General features: G+C 37.3%; 1 protein-coding gene across 1 annotated transcript in view; it reads right to left on the bottom strand.

Annotated features, from left to right (window-relative positions):
* DNAH9 (dynein axonemal heavy chain 9) overlaps positions 1-21940 on the bottom strand; it is a gene marked incomplete at its 5' end in the record, with an annotated part of 234306 nt that overhangs the window by 41738 nt on the left and 170628 nt on the right. The window contains 4 exons of the mRNA XM_081938079.1: positions 784-932; positions 5845-6038; positions 17809-17931; positions 18314-18484. Of these exons, the coding sequence (XP_081794205.1) occupies positions 784-932; positions 5845-6038; positions 17809-17931; positions 18314-18484 (637 nt within the window). The remainder of the gene's footprint in view (positions 1-783; positions 933-5844; positions 6039-17808; positions 17932-18313; positions 18485-21940) is intronic.

Consider the following 21940-nt stretch of genomic DNA (forward strand, 5'->3'; position numbering starts at 1 on the left):
CCCACAACATGAAGAAACGTGATGATACTTCCTGCCTACCAGACATCTGGAAACTAGCCCTAGTCAATAAATGAGTCCCAGCCACAAAAACCAACACAGGACCCAAAACAAAAACAACACAGAACACAATGTTCACCAATCACCCTAACCAAACCAATTCAATCAACCAATCAAGATGTGACAACACAGCCAACCAATCCATTTAAAGCAACAAAGCCAACATTCCACACACACACACCTAGATTTATAGAAAAACGGCAGCTCCGATCACGCTTTGCTTGTACAAGCACGAACCAAAGGCACCAGCCTCCACAGGAGCTATTGACTTGAAGGGCTTAAGAGAGCTTGGGTCAGAAAACAGAAGTTTTGGAGCAAAACTGGAAGATACTGGTGCTGATGTGTTTACAGTGAGCTAGGACTGGAAGCCAAGCAGAAAGTGTGCATCTGCCTTTTGTCCAATGCTCCAAAGGCAGTCCATCACTGGTCTTCTCAAACCCAATCAAAACAGAGATTGCAGCAGGCTCTGTTTAGTGCTGCTAGACACAATTCAACAGTCAGCGGAGAGATGTGAAAATGGGACTACTGTCCCAGGTGTTTGAGTGGAAGGGACAAAAAAATGCAGGTGTAAATAAAGTATAAGATGGTGGCTTTTATGGCAGTGTGCTAAATTAAAATATGTTTCTCCCTGGAACCAACAAAGAAAGGGGATTTTATTTGTTTGTTTTTGATGAAGCAAGTTCCTATGCAGTAGTTGTCATATGGTTTCTGATGTACTGTATTTACCATGTTTCTCTACATCTTTCAAAGGATCCACTCCAGGTGAGAGAATAAAGAACATGGGGGTCGCAGGTCCTGACTCCTCATAGGATATTGCAAAATCCAGAGATCGTCCTACCACGTATTTGCTCCCAAGCTTTTCTTCCACAAAACCCCTGTTGAAATAGATTGGTAAAGAATTATGTGTGGCAATTACAATGTATTTATTAAGGAAACAAATTACTATAAAGTATGACTTATCCTAGACTGAGGACTCAATATCTCCACCTCCCAAATCCAATACCAGGAAAAAAAAGTCATATATGGAAGGACTGCCAGATTATTCACCTAATATGTCAACTGGCAATACTGAAAGAGAATATTGACTTGAGGTCCCAAAGAGAAAAGTGAATGGCTTCTTTTCTTATGCGTTGCTTTGACCAATTGTATGCTCTGCCCTTGAGAAAGGTTAGATTTCCAGAAAGCTCAAGATTGCAATAAGATCTACTTTATCCATCTTATGAAAACAATGGAAATTCATTTTAAACAAGAAATATTTATGGTTTTAATAAGAGGTCTTAATGCTGTCAATACCGTGGCACCAATATTGTTATTGCTTATTGCTACAAACTACCAAAATTATTAACACTATAAAAACTTTAGATGTGTTGAATGAATGCAAAATTCTTAAACTTTAAGAGCCACAGTGGCGCAGAGGTGAGAGTACAGTACTGCAGCTACTTCTGCTGACTGCTGGCTGCCTGCAATTTGGCAGTTCAAATCCCATCATGCTCAAGGTTGACTCAGCCTTCCATCCTTCTGAGGTCGGTAAAATGAGGACTCAGATTATTGGGGGCAATATGCTGACTCTGTAAACCACTTAGAGAGGGCTGTAAAGCACTGTGAAACAGTTTATAAGACTAAGTGCTATTGCTATTGCTAAAATGGTATGGAAAACATCAGAGACTAAGTCAGGAAATGGTACAGAACAAGCTTATATTGCAATATATTTGATATCTAGTCTGATATGCAATATACCATCTGAGTCATGATTTAGAAAAAGACAGCTATTGGGATCTAACTTTTATCAAGAATCAACTCGTGTATTCAGGTAATATTTTTAAAAAATATGTTAAAAAGGAATACCAATAAATGCATCTTCCAAGGTCCATTCCCTTCCTAAGCACCATTGCTAGAAAACCACATTCTATCCATGGAATCTTCTCTAACACCAAAGTTCCAAACCATTGACAGTCTTTCTGTTTTATTCTTTAAAGTCCAGCTTTTGTTTCCCTAAAGCATCCTATCGAAAATGAATATTTTTTCCTCCATTGCTATTCTACCAAGTGTTGGTCTGCATTGTATTTCTTGACTACAGTGCCTTAATACTTAATCCACTATTTTGATATCTTCGTTGTCACTTTTAAGTCTGTTTGTTGTGGTTCTTCATATTTAATTTTATTCTTAATTTTTCCCTATGCTTCTTGACTTTCATTATAACAGTTCCATGGCATTTGCATTTTCATCATTCAGAATAATGTCATCAGCATTGGTGCTTCTCCCTCCAGCTTTAAAACTACATTCATTTTCGAATCCATACGTAAGAGGAGAGGAGGAATAAGTAAGGAGAGAAGACTGTATACAGCTTTGTCCTATCCCTTTGCCAGTCTGGAGCCAATTTGTTTCAATATGTTCAGTTGATATTGTGACTTCCTAACCTGTCCATAAGTTTTGCATTGGGACCATGAGATGTTCTGGGCTTCCCATTTTTCCAAACGCACAGATTCACAGCTTCAACATGATCTTTAAAAAATGTTGCTAATAACATGAAATAGAAACTCTTTTACTGCAGATGTCAAGGTTGGGAACCCACTGATAAATCCTCTACATTAGACGTATTCAAAATGATTTTGAAGAAAAGTCTGGGCAGACCATCAGATACTGCTTCCTAGTGAGAATGGCTGAATTAGATGATTGGCTTTCCAAAATTTTGTGATTCTTTAATTCATGAGTATGGGATTGTTTTTCTACAACAATCATGCAGCTGCTGAAAATCAAATTAGAATCTTTGAGTCCAGGGACATACTGTATTTTTCGGACTATAAGATTTCGAAGAGGAAAACAAGAAATAAAATAGTTTTTGCTCTCCCTGGCCCCCAGGAGCACTCTTCAGGCCTCCCAAACCCTCTGCAGATCCAATGTTTGCGAAAATGGGCCCATTTTTGGCCTCCCGAACCCTCCACATGTCCCATTTTTGCCCTCCCCAGCTCCCAGGAGCACTCTGCAGACCTCCCAAATCCCCTGTGTGTCCCATTTTTGTAAAAAATGGGCCCAGTTTTTGCAAAAATGGGACACACAGGGCAGGGTTTCAGAAGGCCAAAAATGGCTGCATTCAGTGGAATGACACACTGATATTTCCACCCTCTTTTTTGGGGGGGGGGGAGAAGTGCGCCTTATACTCTAAAAAGTATGGTAATCAGATATCCAACAGATGACTAAACTGTTAAACTATTGTTTCTCAAACTTGGTGAAATTAACCAAAATTGTAAATGTGGTTTTTCTTCAGGTAAAAAGACACAAACCTGTTACCCAATCAAAACAGGGGCATTTAAATAAGGACCTTCTGATCGTTGGTTTTGGGTAATGAAGGAAAAGATTCTGGAAGCACTGTATTAAACAATAAAGAAATCCTGGTGGACATTTTGCTTTTCTCAAATCACTTGTACCATTGTTGTAGTGCCTGCCTGTATATTGCTAAGCCTGTTTTATTAAATAACTTATAACCAGTCAACAGCAACTGGCTTCTTGGTATTATTACTTATTTATTTGTTTATATATATTTTTCCTGTAGGGATAAATAATGCTACAAGACCTATTTTTTTCACAGAACCTCAGAGAAATAGCAGACAAAAATGTTACAATAAATTATAGAGCTTGCTTGCGCCAGAAGAGTTTATTTTTAACATTTCAGAGATAGAAGGTATGTGTCTTGCCCTCGGATGTGCAAGAACGCAGAAATGTGCTTGTCTTGAAGATGCCAGGGTGGGCTATTCTTTTCCTTGCTGGCTTTTTAATAACAGAAATTATTGTAGAAAGGCAATAATGTTTAATGAGAAGATATAAAGGAAACCTTTCTGTAAAACCAGTTTTATTTTGCAATAAGCCAGGAGAGTGCAAGGAGGATTGCACAGAATAGTCCAGTAATGATTACGATTGTTTAAACTGACATGCCACTTTAAAAAAAAACCTGATACTTGACTTGCATGAAATGCCCCTGGGACAATTCAAAAACCTTACAAAATGCAGAACAGTAGTTATCAACATGGGGGGAGGGGGGAATAACTTTGAAGTAATTGTTATGATTTAATTAAATGGTTGAAGAGAGGCTCATGTTAGCAAAATGTCAGGCTTATGTATATTTTATTGGAAGCATTTCTGTAGCATTTATAATCCATTAGGCAAAAAGTTTGGATTTTTGTCACGATTCTTCTCCTACAAGTGGAGTCTGCCAAGGATGCTGTAAGATGGATGCTTCCTCTTCTAAATTTCAGCCATTTAGCCACTGTTCCATTTCCTAAAAGCATTCTGATATATGTCTATATCAGTGTTTCTGAACCTTGGCCACTTTAAGAGGTATGGACTTTAACTCCCAGAATTCTCCAGCCAATTGGCTGAGGAACTCTGGCCGTTCACTCCTTAAAGTGGTCTATATCATAAGTGTTGCATTCTAAACAGTATTTTCTCTTACGAGCAGGGCTCTTTTCTGACTAAAAGGTTTTTAAGAATAAAATATATCGATAGGTTCCTTTATTTTAAAAGTAGTTGAAGAAATATCTGTTCAGGTGTTTCTGTTGTGCACGGTTATTTTCCTCTTGATGTAGTGGTTATTACACCAGGCTGGAAAACAGGTGACTGTAGATTTTAGTCTAATCCTAGGCTCAAATCAGGCTGACTTTGGGCCAGTCACTCTCAGCTCTAGAAAGAACAAAGTGGTAAGCCACTTCTAAAAATATTGCCAAGAAAATTGGAGGGAGTTGACTAGGCAGTTGCCAGGAATCAACACTGGCTTGAAAATACACATTTTCATTTTTCTGTTTTGGGTTCCAAAGATATAAGTCCAAGAATTCTCAATAAAGTATTCAAACCCTAAAATCATAGACCAAATTCGTCAGATCACCAAGTTGAGATGCTGCTGGATAAAGCTAGCCAAATTTTTACTGTGCATGGAAAAATTACTTGCATGTATTTTTAAAAAATCAAATGGAAATTGGGCATTAGAGAAACATAGCATAATTTTCCAGCAGTACAAGATACTTTCAAAGACAGTCATAATGAAGATAATACAATTATTACCATCAAGTATCAGTAACACAAAACTAATGTGAATAGAAAATATCCTTATTAGAATAAATCAGAACTTCATTGTGCCTTGCACTAGTCAAGACCTAAAGCAAGCTAAAATTTGGCTCACAAACCTTGAGCAAACTCTTATGGTCTGCGTTACCTGGAAACACAGAAATAAATTTTCTATATAAACCAGTCATTTTGAGAGAATATAACTAAAGAGACCCCATCTCCCCATATTATTCAGAAATATTCCTTTTAGGTGGAAAATAAATAAATTTAATCTGACATTCAAAAGTAGTTTGAAATCTTTCATGTTTAACATTTCTATATAAAACCCCTAGCTGGCTTTTTAAAAATAATTATTTAATTTTTAGCTTTTGAAATGTTGGAAATTTTGTTTTTTAATTAGAAAACCACCCAGTGTTAATTTATTTGTGGTGGAAGAAAGGAAACAGACTAAACCATGACAATATACAGTATTGTGTATTATTTGCACCCTATTCAGACAATCAAAGCTGAAAATGGTATCAAGTAAATGGACATTATTACATCTATTCTGATTAAGTGGAAAATGAGGAAGAAATCACAGTGCAGAATTAAAAATGATTCAGAGTAAGCCAGAAATGGGACTCTACAAGGACAAGAGATATGACTCATCTAGCATTTCTTGGACACTTAGCATCAGAAGCTTAGAGTTTCACTCTATTGACTAAGTCATCACTCAGTACTTTATGAACTCACAGGACAGCATAAGTCATACGGTCAGGTCGTAGTGCTCTCATCATACACAGATGCTGTAAAGCTGACTTATTCTTCCACTCCTGAGGGAACCTCTCCTTTTCAGGGCATTCAGACTCCACAAACTTCTTCCAGCGCTTGGCAGATCCTTCAATATCACGATCCAGGTTCCGAAATTGTTCCATGGATGACAAAGCCTGGAAAAAGAGAAGTCCCCATAAATGAAAAATGGCTTTGCTCAATGGTTTCTAAAACTAATAAAAAGGAAACAACTGCTGGAAATTCAAGAATCAAGACTTAAAAGCATTTTGTAGCATTGTTTCCCCCCACCCCCAAAGATGGGATTTGTAGGTTTCAGAACTGTTTGGTTTTAATCATCCAAATTTTAGGAACATCCATGCAAATTTCTCAGAACACCAACAAGTCTTTCAAATAATGTCATTACAGCAGAGGTATGCTCCTTTCTCAAGAGGCCATTCTTGGACCAACAGTCTTCAATAATTATCATCCTTTCTCCAACCTTCCCTTTTTAGGGAACAATATTGAAAAAGTGATCAGTTTGCAGTTGATAACACTAGAGGAGGCAGCTTATTTGAACTCATAGCTCCTGCTTGATGACAGGTGGTAGCTATGGTCAAGAAGAACTTAGCATGCCAGTTATGCCCTTTCCTGGATAGGGAGGCTCTTCAGACAGTCATTCATTCTCTGATTACCTTACAATACAGATACTCTAGTGCATTCTACATGGGGCTAACCTTGAAGAACATTCAGAAGCTTCAACAGATCAGAATGCAGCGGCATGGACAACGATGAGCATGTTCTGCAAGCTATAGTGGCTATTGGTTTACTTCTGGGTACTATACGAAGTGCTGATTATTAAATTCTTCTTGACATGAGGCCTGGTTACATGACAGACCATCTGTCTCTTGTTATATCTGCCCAGCCAGGACTAGCCAATAGTGTTGGCACACTTCAGGTCCCTTCAATCAAGCAATTTTTGAGAACCCAAGAGGTGTGTGCATTCTCTGTCATAGCACCTGTCCTCTGGAATAAAGTTCCCTATCAGATAGGGGTAACTCCCATCCTGATAGCCTTCCAGAGAGTCTTTAAAACCTGGCTATCATCCTAGGCATGGAGTTAGAATGCTTGGAGCCCTTATGAGTTTTGCTGCTATAAGTTTCTTGTGTTTTCGGCTAGATTTGCCATCTTAGTCTTATCCTTATCTTATCTGTCTTTGTTGGAGGGCAATTTTCTATCCAATGTTATTTCCATATATACATATTGTGTATGTTAAAAAGTACTTTAGCAGTAAAAGTAGCTGATTGTCTACATCTCAACTTGTTTCACTACAGGCAGGCTACGTCACTCAATATTGGCAGCTGGGACGTATCAATAATCTTTAACTGTTCTTGTCGAAGTTTGCCTTTTATCTTGGAAAAACCACCTGGATTTGACCAGCCCTGTGCAATATGGACAATGCTGAACTGAATTTGCACTGGCCATGGTAGATATATAGATGCCCTCTATAAATGGGGCAAAATGCCATCAACCGCATTGTGAATGTAGGGTTGGAAAACAAACTATCTAACATATAGTGTCAGCCTGCCAGAAGAGGTCCTAAAATGGAAACTTTGTTGATTCCCTGGCTGTGACAAATAAAGTAAAAAATTATATCTGTAATCTAGACATATGTTTATAATATTTTAGGTTTTATGCTTTGTGTTTTGTATTTTTGTCTCTTGTGTTTTTATTGACATGTGATATGAATGTGCCATACGATGTATAAATAATGCTTTTGTTAGTTTTCTCTTTTTGACTTGTATTGCATTTTATTCTCTTTATCACAATGTGAGCTACCCAGAGTCATTCTGTAGTAGGCAACACCTAAATCAAGTAACTAAAAAGAAATAAAATTAAATCATTAAGGCAAGTCAAAGAATATGTGGTAACATCTCTTCTTTCTGAACAGTTCTCAATGGACAACTGTGTGTTATGTAAAGTTTTCAAATAAAATATTTTAATAAAATAGCTCTATCCAGTCCCAAATCAGCAAAAATGTTCACAATGTTTTCATGTACATTCTGTAACATATCCCACTATGAAAGTTTGCTTTTAACACCATATACCTTGCTGGTATGATAGAAAAGTGGATCCTGGCCTATAAGGGAAGGACTTTTCTCTCTGCTACAGTTCCTCTCTTTCCTTTCCCCCCACTTTCAGTTTTATTTTGTGTGGGGATTACTTGAATGTTTCTTGTTCAAAGAAGTTATAAAAGCTTAATATTTTCTTTTCCTTCTGCCTCCATTGTTGCTTGGGCTAACAGAGGAAAGGACAGATGGGTTATTCAACCATATTCGTTTCCATTCATTGAACTGAATTTTTAGTAAAACAAATTAAAAACTTTAGAAGAAAAAAAAATGGATTCTAACGGCATTCCAAAAGGAATCTTAAACGGGAATGCCATTTAAGGAAGGGAATCTAATCTTTCATTTTTTGATCTCCAGCTATTTGATCAAAAGGTCCAAATTATCCTTATTCTGAACTGCACAGAGAATATTTCAAGAGTTTTCATACCAAGTGACCAATCTATTTTCACCATAAAGCCATACACACAGGAAAAAGGAGAAGAAACTGCAGGCATCTTTACATTAATCCGGGGTTGTATTAATTTACCCATCGTGACACCTGCATTTCCTTCTAATGAAATGCCATGATTATTTTATGTAGCTGGAATACCGCCTGGTAATCATCCACTCAAAACTATCCTTAACACCCAAGATGTCACAATGCTCGGGGGGGGGGGGAGAGCAGAGAACAGATAAAGGTCAGGGAATTCATAATCGGTGCATTATATCAGAAAAGTTCTACAAGAATCAAGCAACAAAATGGAAAGATTAAATTATGACTCTGACATTCTAGAATGTTAATATTTTTAACATAGCTGCTGAATAAAGCTATAGGCAGATTTTATCATATAATCTTCATTTTAAAAACTGAAAGCATTAGCAAAATTCAGTGAACAGGCATACATGAAGCACTCAAGCAAAATTACTTTCCTCTACATTTATTACACAATACCTTTGCAGTAACTTTTTTCATCTCTGCAGAATGACAGAGATGATTGGAGTGATAGGGAAGAAGAAAATAATCCCAACTATGCAGGCATATTCAGCATGTAATAAAGTGCTTCCTAACTAATCTTAGTTTGGTTGGGAAGTTAAGGAATAGGATTTGCAGAAGTGACCACCACAGAAGGCCAGGGTTTAGGATCCAGTAGGAAAACAAAAAGCATCAGAAGAAAATAATAACACACCACTTCTGCAATATTGTGGACACATCAGTACATTCAAGGAAAATGTACTGATGTGTCCACAAAAAGAACCAATGATCTGAATCCTTGTAAAGCAATGTCTGTGTGAGAAAAGAAGGCAGATGTTGATAAGAGATTTCTGCCTGAAGGAACTCAGATGTGGAGAAAGTCATGTACACTGTTATCTGAAGAAATATGGGTATGAGGAAAGACAATGGGGCTAACTCTGTGTCCTATAAGGCCTCCTTAAATATAAATGAGCAAATGAGTACATTACAGTTTGTTAAATGAAGAACTCCTCCTACTTCTTAAATTAGATCTGCCTCCAGAAGTTGTTAATGCTCCAACACTGGAAGATTTTAAGAAGAGTTTGGACAACTATTTGTCTGAAATGTATGGGGTTCCCTCTGCCTGAGCAGGAGGTTGGACTTGAAGACTTCCAAGATCCCTTCCAACTCTGTTTATTCTATTCTATTCTATCAGATCCAAGTTGAGATGTTCATGTTTGAAACTTAAGATTTACAAATCCTGACTTCTCTCTGTTTTATAAAGGCATACTGTTCCCACATGATGATCATTCATCTGAAATGTTCTTAATCAGGAGAAAGACAATATTTAGGAAATTTGCTGGTCAGATTTGGCTTTCAGGCCACTATTTACCTCAAGTTGAAGCCAGCAAATGCTCAATAATATTTTCCAAAATTAGAAATTTTGGAAAATTAGAAATTTAAGGACCTTCCACACAATAGTTCATTACCAGTGGCTATAGAATGCAGAGAACTGCTCATCATAAAGTGATTTAGCTTTTAAATTTTTTATTTCTATAGTTACAAAACCTACTGTAGGAAGCACTGCCTTTGGGGATGTTTTTTTGTTTGCTTGCTTACTTGTGGATGGAGGAATGGATGATTAAAGCAAATTTATTTAATTAAAGTCAAAGAAGATGACCTACATCTCTTTCAAACCATCAGCCAGCAATACATGTCACTGTTGGTTTGACACCATGATAGATATAGTCACCAGTTTGTTATAGTGATGGAGGTACCTGTCTAGAAATCAGGAGACTCTGAGCTCTATTCCTGCTATTGGCATGAAAGCTGACTGAGTGACTTTGGGCCAGTCAATCTCTCTCAGCCAGCCTCTCACAGGGTTGCTGCTATGGGGAAAATAGGAGGAAAACGGAGTATTGAGTATGTTCACCAACTTGAGTTAATTATACAAATAGTAAAGGTGGGATTTTTAAAAATGTAATCAATAAATATGAATAAATAAATAAAATAGTGTCTCTAGAAGACCTTATAAGCTGCTAGTGGGTGAAAGACATTAAATATGCCACAGAAAAGAGTGTCTTAAAGCAAGAAACAAAACACAAAAAAGCCTTGAACTACTTATCAAAAAATATGGTGAGCTCTGCTAATAAATCTCAGGCAGAATGATAGATCTGATCTTTTGAAGCACTTCAAATATATGAAGGTCTTTTCCCGTGTAAGATTGAGATTGTCTTGGCAACGTTTTGGCAAAACCAGTTCTGGTAAACAAACGAGCCCCACCCACCACCCAGGCCATTACAACACAAAACAACAACGGAGCCACAGCCAGCACCAATCAGCACCAATCTACCAATCATGATACAGCCACACATCCAATCAATCCACTTACTGAAACAAAGCCAGCAGTCCACACATCCCCACCAAGATTTATAGAAAGACGGCAGCTCCGGCCACACTTTAAGCCAAAAACACCAGCCTGAGGATGGCAAGTGAGACCTTACGTTCTTAAACTGTCTATAGGAGTAGACAAACTGAGCTGTCTAAATATGCAGAATAGTTTTGGTTGAAGCAATGTTAAATGGAATAGAGTTGTTTGCTTTTCCCAGTACTATAGCTAGGATGAGCAAGGCTATTTTGATGTGAGTGTTTAAAAATAATCTTTACAACGAACAGCCTTAAGGGCATAGAGAGAGAAAGAAAAATACATCCCAAATTCATCAAAGTAGAACACCTTGGCAGGTGCTGAAATAGTATCCACCATGGTAGTATCCACTATCAACTACTTTTTCCTTCACTTGTAATTCAACTCAAAATACTTTATTAATGAATATAGTAGCATAGTATACAACTTCTCTTATGCTATCCAGATCCTGCAACTGAACTCTAAACATTTCTTTATAGCTGCCTATTTTTAATCCAATAGTTAACATCAGAACCTCCTGCCAATTTTGCAATCAATTGGGGTTTTTCCCCTACCAGAAACCTACTCTCTATTACTATGTACATTTCTTACTAAAAGTACACCTTAGTTTCCCATTAGGGCAGGGGTGTCCAAACATTTTGCAAGGAGGGCCAGATTTGGTGAGGTGAAAATGTGTGGGGCCGATCATTCAGCCTGACATTCTTTGAACCCTTAACATTAAATGCGAATTAACTACCGTATCTTTCGGAGTATAAGACGCACCAAGATTTTGAAGAGGCAAATTAAAAAAAAAGTTTTTGCACTCTCCCCAAAACGGCCCATTTTTCGTGAAAACAGGCCTTTTTTTTTAAAGGGCATGAATAGCCCTTAAGAGGCTTCTAGAGTGCTTCTGGGGGCTGGGGGGGGGAAGTTGAGCAAAAAAACAGCCCGTTTTTTGCTCATTTATGCCCTCCACAGCCCTCAGGAGCACTCTGAAAATCTCCTAAAGGCTATGCACAGCCATTTTGGTGAAGGGGGCAGAGTTTTGGGAGGCAAAAAATGCTGTATTCAGTGTATAAGATGCACCCAGATTTTTAGCCTCTTTTTTGAGGGGAAAAAGATGCATCTTTATACTCCGAAAATTATGGTATTTTATGAAAGACTAAACAAATAACTCGGTGGGGAGAAGAGGCTGCGGGCTGCTTGCAATTTGAAAAAGGGCCGCATTTGGCCCCCGGGCCGCACTTTGGACATGCCTGCAAAAATCTCACTTGAATTAGACCTTTGCTGAGATTTATCCATGAAGACTAAAGAAGTCTATGATTTCCCTTCAATAAAGTTTTCATTTTCCTTGCTGAAGAGAGAAGCAAGAAGAAACACCCTAAAACCTCATTTATTTGAACTGCTCCAATTCAGTCAACATAGAAAAGCAAAGTTATCTACCTTCATGCCTCCCATCAAGTCAGTTCTGCTAAGAATTTCTTGGCTAGTTATCTCCAAACGAAAATATGCACTGCAATCTGTTGCAAGGTCAGCAAAATTGCCACTTCAATCCAGCATGGTGACTTAAGAATCCAGAAGCAGGGGCATTGTTTCCCTCTGCAAAAGTACATCCAAGTGGCACTTCATCAGAAGTCCAATCAAAGCAATGCACTTCTTGAAAGCATTTGACAGGCCTATTAAATTTGACAAAGGAGACTGATACTTCGATTTGCATTTCATCGGTTTCCTCTCTGCCTGCCTGCCTGCTTATCTTTCTATCTTTCTAACTTTTTATCTATCTTTCTTTCTTTCTTTCTATCTATCAATCTATCAATCTATCTATTCATCCATCCTTTGGTGTGTGTGGGGGTGTGGGGGGTGTCTGTTTCTCTGTCTCTCTCTCACATGTGCACACACACACACACACACATACACACACAGGTCAGGGAACGTGGGGAAATTATATTACCCACTTTTAGACTATATAAAAAGATAGTCAGAATCTCTCTTTATAACAATCCAATGGCATCCTGCTCCTTCTACAGAAAGTTTGCCTAAAGATCTTTGATGATTTCTAATACGCTTCCAGAAGGAACAGCATATACCAAACTTAAAGCATGCTTGGACTTAATTCTTTTATAACAGAATACTTTGTTAACATTGTTTTGACTAAAGCAAATCTTATTTCAATGTAGCCTGCATATTTCAGTTTTCAAACTTCAAACTTATTCCTAGCTTTTCTTGATCGGGTAACAGCAGGCCTAGGTCATATGCAAATGAACACAATCTGCAAAGATAGCCCTGGATTTTATGACTATTCTAAGAGGTCAGAACATCCCTGATGAATAGTTTGAACTGAACTACTCACCCACTTTTACTTATCTTTGATTGTCTTTGTTTCCAATCCATTCCAGCATTTGATGGATTGGATAAGAGATATGATGAGACCACATCTTTTTTTTGCCAATTCCATTCTCTGACAATTTAAGGCTCGACCCTGAGTTGTTAGGTAGAGTCAAGCACTTTCCTGAAGTTGATGAAGCAAGAAAGCATTTCCTTCTCTTCTTAAAAGAACATTTGAGGAACTTTGTATTGTAAAACTGATTGGCGCTATGAGACCAATTTAGGTTTCATGGATCACTTTTCTACTTCTTTCACGGAGGACACTGCAAAACAGTTTGCTGATATTGCAGCAGTTCTTCATGGGGGCAAGGACTGACCGATTCCTACTTTATCATTGAAATATGAAAGGCTGTTTGTTGATGTGACCATGTATCTGTAAAATGCCCTGTTCCTATTGCAGATTACAGGTCAGAGGGAGGAGAAGGAAAAGGAGTTATGGTCTCTGGTTATCCAAAGTTTTAAAAGACAGTACTGTACTTCTGTATCATAAGACAAGAGCCAGGAAATGATTCTTCATCAAAAAAGGCAAAAATATTGCTTGTTAGCAACCAAGACATGTTTTATAAAGTGATGCAAAAACAGAAGATTTCTGCATCAGGTAGGGAGAAGATTTCTGGGGTGACAGAAGAGAGAAGGAGATGGCCATTATTAGAAAAGGTGTTGGTTGGTCTACTATAACTCCTCAAGTTGCCTTGATGACAGTCCCAAGATTCTGCAGTTGATGACTAAATCATAGAATTGGGGATCAGCCATTCAAAAATTCATCCGAATAAACACAACAAATTGTCTTCTATTGTGGAACCTAATTGGAATTGACTGAAATGTGTCAGTCATATCACACTCTGCTTTGTTTGCCCAAACAGCATTTGTTACTCTAGGTGACTAACATAGGTTTTTTTAATAATAATAATAATAATAATAATAATAATAATAATAATAACAACAACAACAATAATAATAATAATAACAATAATAATAATAACAACAACAACAACAAAGCATTACATGGTCAATTTCTGGAAAAAATAAAAGATAAAGTGGACAGTGAAAAAACTTGGTTATGGTTAACAACAGGTACATTAAAGAAAGAAACAGAGTCACTAATCCTGGCTGCGCAAGAACAAGCTATCCGAACAAATGCCATTAAGGCCACAATCGAAAAATCCTCTGATGATGCCAAATGCAGACTCTGCAAAGAAGTTGATGAAACTGTTGACCACATACTCAGCTGCTGTAAAAAAATCACGCAGACTGATTATAAATTGCGGCACAATTCAGTAGCACAAATGATCCACTGGAATTTGTGCAAAAATTATAATATTAAAACAACAACAAACTGGTGGGAACATAAGCCTGAAAAAGTCACCGAAAATCAGATGGTCAAGATCCTGTGGGATTTTCGTATACAAACAGACAAAATACTAGCGCATAACACACCAGACATCACACTGATTGAGAAAAATAAGGTTACAATCATAGACATCGCAATACCAGGTGATAGCAGGGTCGAGGAGAAGGAACATGAAAAAGTCGTGAAATACCAGGACTTAAAAATTGAAATTCAACGATTATGGCACAAACCAGCAGTGGTAATTCCAGTGGTAATCGGCACACTGGGTGCTATTCCAAAAGCACTGGAATTACATTTTAAAAAGTTAAAACTTGACAAAATCACCATCAGTCAAATGCAAAAAGCTGCACTGCTTGGATCTGCATGTATATTACGAAAATACGTTACGACGTCCTAGGCCCCTGGGTGGGGCCCGACTAGTAATCAATGCCAAATCCGGCGAAACAACTGGCCGCTGTGATGCAATTCTGTTGATGCAATAATAATAATAATAATAATAATAATAATAATAATAATAATAATAATAATAATAATAATAATAATAATAATAATAATAATAAATAATCAATAGCAGAAAATAATGTAAACATGAATTGCATTCAAAGCCCATAACCCTAGGTCCAACAAACATATGTATACACACAGAAAACATGTTCATCTGATATCTAGCCCCATGAATACACAGGTCTTTAACCCTTTACAAAAAGCCAGCAGGGTCAGGCCCATAAGTATCTCAGGGAGAATGTGTTCTATAGAGCAGGTACCACCACAGAGTAGGCATAGATCCTGCCAAATAGCATTTTTAAGTGTGTATGAGCAGCTGACTTTGTGTTTGACCATGTTCCATTGGCAAATAGCCCAGCATCATTTTCTAACCAACCTAGTTGTTTTCAAGGATTTCATAACTGAAGAGGTCACCCTACAATGAATGGATCAAAACTTCAAGACTATCATGGCAAACAGAGGTCTCTTCAAGGTCTCCATAATAAATGCTAGACACAGATGGTCCTTGACAAATGACCACAGTTGGGACTAGAATTTCCATTGCTAAGTTAGGCTGTTGTGGTGTGAGTTGCACCCAATTTTCTGACCTTTTTGTCATGGTTGTTAAGCAGGTCACTGCAGGAACATGTAGTCATTAAGTAAACCTGGCTTATGACTTTGTCATAAGTCAGTTGGGAAGGTCACAAACATGATCCTGGGACACTGCAATTGTCATAAATACATACTGGTTGATCACATGACTGTGGGGATACTGCAATGAGAACAGGTTATAAGTCATTTTTTCCCTCCTGTTGTAATTTTGATTGGTCAAGTTTCCCTATTAATTTGTAATCAGGTCTTCTGAAAATCTAACCGACCTCTGGGATGGAGAGATAATTGATGTGGTGGTTTCTGGTCCTATCCTAAGTATAACCAAATGAGTTTCCTGATTTTCAAATGCAATTTGAAATAAATAAATAAATAGCAAACAATCTAACTCATAGTGGCTACTGTTGTGAAGAAATTGATCTTCCGTGTTACTATTACATCTGACAAAAATTGTCCAACTGAATCTCTTCAGAGATAAGGAGATTACTACATTTTATAATATTTAAAATATTATTTTATTTATACTTGATATACCATTATCAATTGCAATTACCCAATTGCATTCAAAGTTACATCAACTGGGACCTACATTAAGACTGCTTTCTTACAATAGGAAGATATTTCATCATACCTAGTAGAACAAATAGTAACAATTCTGGTTTGTTGTTTTTAATCATCCAGTTTCCCACCTTGTTTAATAGTTTCCAACCATACTAATATTGTTAATATCTAATATCTTAATATGCCACTTGGACAATTGCAAAGCATTTTACAAGAGCTGGTCCTGAAAAATGTTCAGAAATTTCAGCTAAAAGGTAATGCTGCCAGACAGACAGAGGTTAGTTATAAGAAGCATGTTTTTTTTAACTTCCTTGTTAAAAAATTACACTGGCTATTAGTTTATTTCTTGACACTCTTATTAAATGGTTCCAAAAAATGTGAGACTGACCTTAATAGTCATATAGTCCTTGACGTTTCCATTCAAGAAAGCAAATGTATTACAGGTCAAGACAAGAAATCCTCCTCAGGGCAGTCAATTTATGCTTTAACCTTTTTTATTTCTCTTAATCAGTTCTTTGTTTATTGCTGAAGGACAACTTGAGCTCCTATGATTAGCTGACCATACAGATCATGCTTTTCCTCCCACTAAGGATGGTAAATGTAGCACAAAAATCTACATTCAATCACACCATGGTATTATTTTGCTTTAATAATTTGAGTTGGAAGCAGTTTAGAGTAGTGGTGAAGGTGATAGCCTAGAAACCAGGATGGCATGAAAGCCAGCTGATTATTTGGGGCCAGCCACTCTCTCTTCGCTCACCTCACCTCACAAGTTTATTGTTGTGGAGAAAATAAGAAGAGGAAGGAGTATTGGTGTCAATGCTGCCTTAAGTTGTATATGAAAAAATAGCAGGATTTAAAAAAACAAAACAGTTTCAGAACTGGGGTGTAAAAATGGCTTAATAGCAGAAATGCTCTATCATGAAAAGTGTCTGTGTGTGTGTGTGTGTGTGTGTATATATATATATATATATATATATATATATATATATATATATATATATATATATATATATATATATATATATATATATATATATATATATATATATATATACACATACTAATAGAATAGAATAGAATAGAATAGAATAGAATAGAATAGAATAGAATAACCGAGTTGGAAGGTACCTTGGAGGTCTTCTAGTCCAACCGCCTGCTTAAGCAGGAAACCCTACACCACTTCAGACAAATAGTTATCCAACATGTTCTTAAAATGTCCAGTTTTGGAGCATTTACAACTTCTGCAGGCAAGTTGTTCCATTGTTAATTGTTCTGTCAGGGAATTTCTCCTCAGTTCTAAGTTGCTTCTCTCCATGATTAGTTTCCACCCATTGCTTCTTGTTCTACCCTCAGATGCTTTGGAGAATAGCTTGAATAGCTCTTCTTTGTGGCAACACCTGAGATATTGGAACATTGTTATCATGTCTCCTCTAGTCCTTCTTTTCATTAAACTAGACATACCCAGTTCCTGCAACCGTTCTTCATATGTTTTAGCCTCCAGTCCCCTAATAATCATGTATACCTACATAGATACATAGATACTTATTTATTCAGTTCAATCACTAGTAGTAAAGACATTTGGAGTATAAATTACCTTGATGCCACCCCATGATTGATTTGTCAAAAAATCTACTGGACTGGTGACTCCTGTTTGGGCAGGATATCGCAGCAGGAAGTTAAGTTCCATTGCACTGATTTCTTTGTTCTTCAGAAGTATCTGAAACAAAACCCCAGATTAAACTACAGAAATTTGCCAATATTTCCTGTTGGCTACAAGGATAGAAGCAAGACTCTGGATGCTAAGAAATATCAAAATGCTAGCAAGCAGGTGGAAGAGAGATGTTGGGAATTGCAGACATTTCGTACTGAACTGTTTCGGTTCAATTTACTGAACAACAATACAATAAAGGATCTAGAACACCAATTTAACCATCATACAGAGACTCAAAGACAATGATCTACCACTGAAAGTGTTACAGAATTCCTTATCTACAATCTGGTACGTCCTAAGCAAAATGTTGCAGCTTGGAGAACATTATATACCAGTGCATACCACTTAGAAAGTAACTGGTCTGCTAGTTAACAAACCCACAAGTTACCTGAAAAGTGACTTGGGCTATGTAAGTCAGTTTGTCACATTCAAAGAGTCCACGAGTTGTATATTGAAACACTGAGAATGTGATGCTATCAATCAGGTTATTTACTCGCTCTTTCAGGATTTCATCTGGTGGAGCTCTTGAGACAGCTTTCTGGAAGACCACATTAAATGCCTAAATGTAGTGAGAAAGAGAAGACAGTGAGAATGAAACACTTTGAATATTTTAGTAGCTTTCCAAATGCCCAGTAGCTTAATAACAGGATAAGGGAGTTAGAAGGGACTTTGAAGGTCTTCTAATCCAACTCCCTGCTCAGGCAGAGATCCTATACCATTTCAGACAAATGGTTGTCCCATCTCTTCTTTAAAACTTCCAGTGTTGGGAGGATTCACAAGTTCTGGAGGCAAGTTGTTCCACTGATTAATTGTTTCAACTGTCAGGAAATGTCTCCTTAGTTCTTTTCTCCTTGATTAGTTTCCATCAGTTGCTTCTTGTCCTGCCTTCAGGTGTTTTGGAAAATAGGTTGACCCCATGTTGATTCCATTCTAGCCTTGTAAATTACAATTAAAACAATCTAGTTTTTGTTATAAAATATCATTCTGGGTCTCATTCAGAAAATGGAGAAGAAAGTAGTATATAGCTCTAGCTAGTATTCAGGCAGCCTAGGAGTACTGTAAGCATATAACGCTGCACCCATACTTGGCTCACAAGATCTTTATGCAGAATAGAAGGATTCCAATTTTCAATTTCTTGAAGGCCAAAGATATAAATCTGTTATTCTACTGTCATGGGCATTAAGGAAAGTAGGGTTAAATAGAACTGGGCTACTCCTTCTTTGTCTTTTATTATTAGCAATGGTGTTATGCATTGTAGAAAAACTGAGCTGCCCTCATAAGTTAGCAGTCTCCTGACAAACTCCATTGCAGCTGGGCCAAAGCAATCATTCTGCTTCAATTGCATGGCATATTTGACTCATTAGTTCAAATTTGTTCTGAGCTGAAATTCTGACTTAAAGAAATAAAAGGAGAGTAAGGGGGGAGAAGGAATCACTTAATTCTTTCACCTTACTAGGAAATTTTGTAGGAAACAGACACGTCTTACAGGCATAATAGAGCTCCAAAGCTATTTTACATGCTATTGCCTTCCTAGTCAGTATGTCACATTTTCTGTGGTGCCTGAGCTCTGTTTTGGTCTGGGGATGAATTGTGATTTTTAGTTGTCTTGGTGGCTCTTTTCAACTCTCCATTCTTCTTTTCAGCCAGCCTTTATGTTGTGCTCCACAATAATTTTGTATATCTTCCTTTTTCAATTCCTTGCAGCGTCACCTGTCAGCAAATCATCATTTTTTCTTCTCTTCATATCTTTCAAATCCCAGGATTTTTGGTCTATAACTAAAACTTAACACAGGGGCAATTTTTATGGATCTCACCATGGATACATTTGCCATCAACCACTGAACTCTCATTCTTGATGGCAGGGATTACTTTATGCAATATGTCACTGGAATTAAACCAGGTCTATGCCTTACTGCTGATTGGAAGAGCTCTCTAAACATATTTATTCTCTCAGGCCTTTTATCACTGCTCTTTGGCTTTTGTATTTTATGACAGTTATATTTTACTGTTATTGTTTTTTTATATAAAACCCTTTACTGTTCTTTATGAGCCATCCAGAAATTATTTTCATGTGTTTCACGAATTTTCAAATTAAAGGTATTTTTAAGCTTGTAAGAAGCCTACCAATTATCAATCTGTAGATTTCTGAAAAATATATGCACGTCATGTGTAGCATTCTAAGTATGTGCTATTAGTTTGTGGAAAGCTGGCAGAAATAAGTTGGCTTGCAGGATAATTATAAGATTAGAGGTCCAACTTGCATTGAATAGCATAAACATACATGAGAAGAAAATTGGGCGGTAGTTGCACATATGGCACACTGGCCAAAATGTGCCAGAACTGGCCAGTAGTGTCCTATAACAAGGGTATCACAATGGATTGTGACCTAGTGTGCACTTTATTTCTATTCTTAAAAAGTATTAAGTGAAAGCATCGTTTGAATGAAGCTGTAATGGGCACCAGAGATCAACATCTATAGCCTATTATGTGACAGTCATGATATAAAGAGTATGAATTAACAAAATAAAATAGGAAGGCAAAAGGGCAAGCAAGCAAGGAGTGGAGAGGAGGAAGAAGATATAGTACAATCTTTGTACTATAAAGTCAAAAAATGCCAAAGAATGTAAGATATTTAAATGAAGATGGTTTGATCTTGGATAGTTGATGCATAAATGCAAGTGAATATGAGGCTTAATTAGAATGAAAAGACTAAGATTATTATCAGAAAACATGGATTGATGTAACCTAGATTGTTGTGAGTACTTATAAAGCAAGGTATCTATAAATTAGTTATAATTACATGTTAGACTCTAATGAATGATGATAAGAGTAAATTTTCAAGAAAACTATATAGCATTTGAGATTAATATGATCCAAGGGAAAATCTCTGTTAGGTGATTTAAATCTAAACCTTTTGGGTGACCTGCTTGAATGGGAGGAAATGAAACCAGAGGACATAGAGAAAGTGATTGGGCCATTCCAAAACCTAAAAATAGATGAGCAGAATGACTCATGGTGAATATGTGTTTACAAAAAGGTCTACAGTACTTATTGCCGATCAATGGTTTAAGAAAGATCTATTGATTTATTAATATCCATAAATTAATATTAATTACTTTAATACCTATTAATATATAGAAAAAGAGGCAATTGAAAAGTTTGATTGATTAGATTGCAATGAAAATTTGGGATAAATAATGCACACTTTCCTGGATCAGGATTCCCTGCATTCAAACATTCAAGCCGACTGTTGGACTATTTCAATGTCTTCTACTCAAGGCTATACTTGAAGAGTATCCAGAAGCTTCAGTTGGTGCAGAATGCAGCTGGATGGGTACTTCTTGGGGCCACTAGGGTGGCCCATGTTACACTGCTGTTATGCAAACTGCACTGGCTGCCAGCTTGCCCGCTGGTCCAATTCAGGTGGTTGGTTACCATCTTTAAAGCCCTGCATGAAAAGGGCCCAAGCTATCTGAGAAAGCAGATCACCCTAATGGGCTTTGCCCATCCCACCCAGGCCAGCAGAAGGGGCATGTTGTGCAAGGAATTTCAGCTGGTAGGATCCAGGAGAAGAGTATTTATGCATGGCCTCCACCCACCAAGATGAGATTCACCCTCACTCATCCTCTTGGCCTTCCAAAAGGTCTTGAAATTTGTGAAAAGGTCTCAAGCTACTTGAAGCCCCAATGTGGGTATGCTATTTTGGAGGTGGATAATGGAGTAGATAACACCCCACCTTCCTGAGTCCACTTCGTTCCCTTCCTTTCCATCCTGGTTAGTTTTAATTTAATTTTAAATTTATGATTCTTATTTATTATTCTGTTTTATAATGCATTTTAATTGAATGCCTGTAAGCTGCCTATGGGATGAGCAGCATACAAGCTGAATGGGGGGTGGGTGGGTGGATGGGTGGGTGGGTGGGTGGATGGATGGATAAATAGGATTTGATTACTCTTCAATTCTTTTTTATCCCATTGCATAGATTTCCTCAAGGATTTAACAGCTTCTTTTGTAG

The sequence above is a fragment of the Natrix helvetica genome, assembly GCF_964273705.1.
Source record: "Natrix helvetica genome assembly, chromosome: 1".
Lineage (NCBI taxonomy): Eukaryota > Metazoa > Chordata > Lepidosauria > Squamata > Natricidae > Natrix > Natrix helvetica.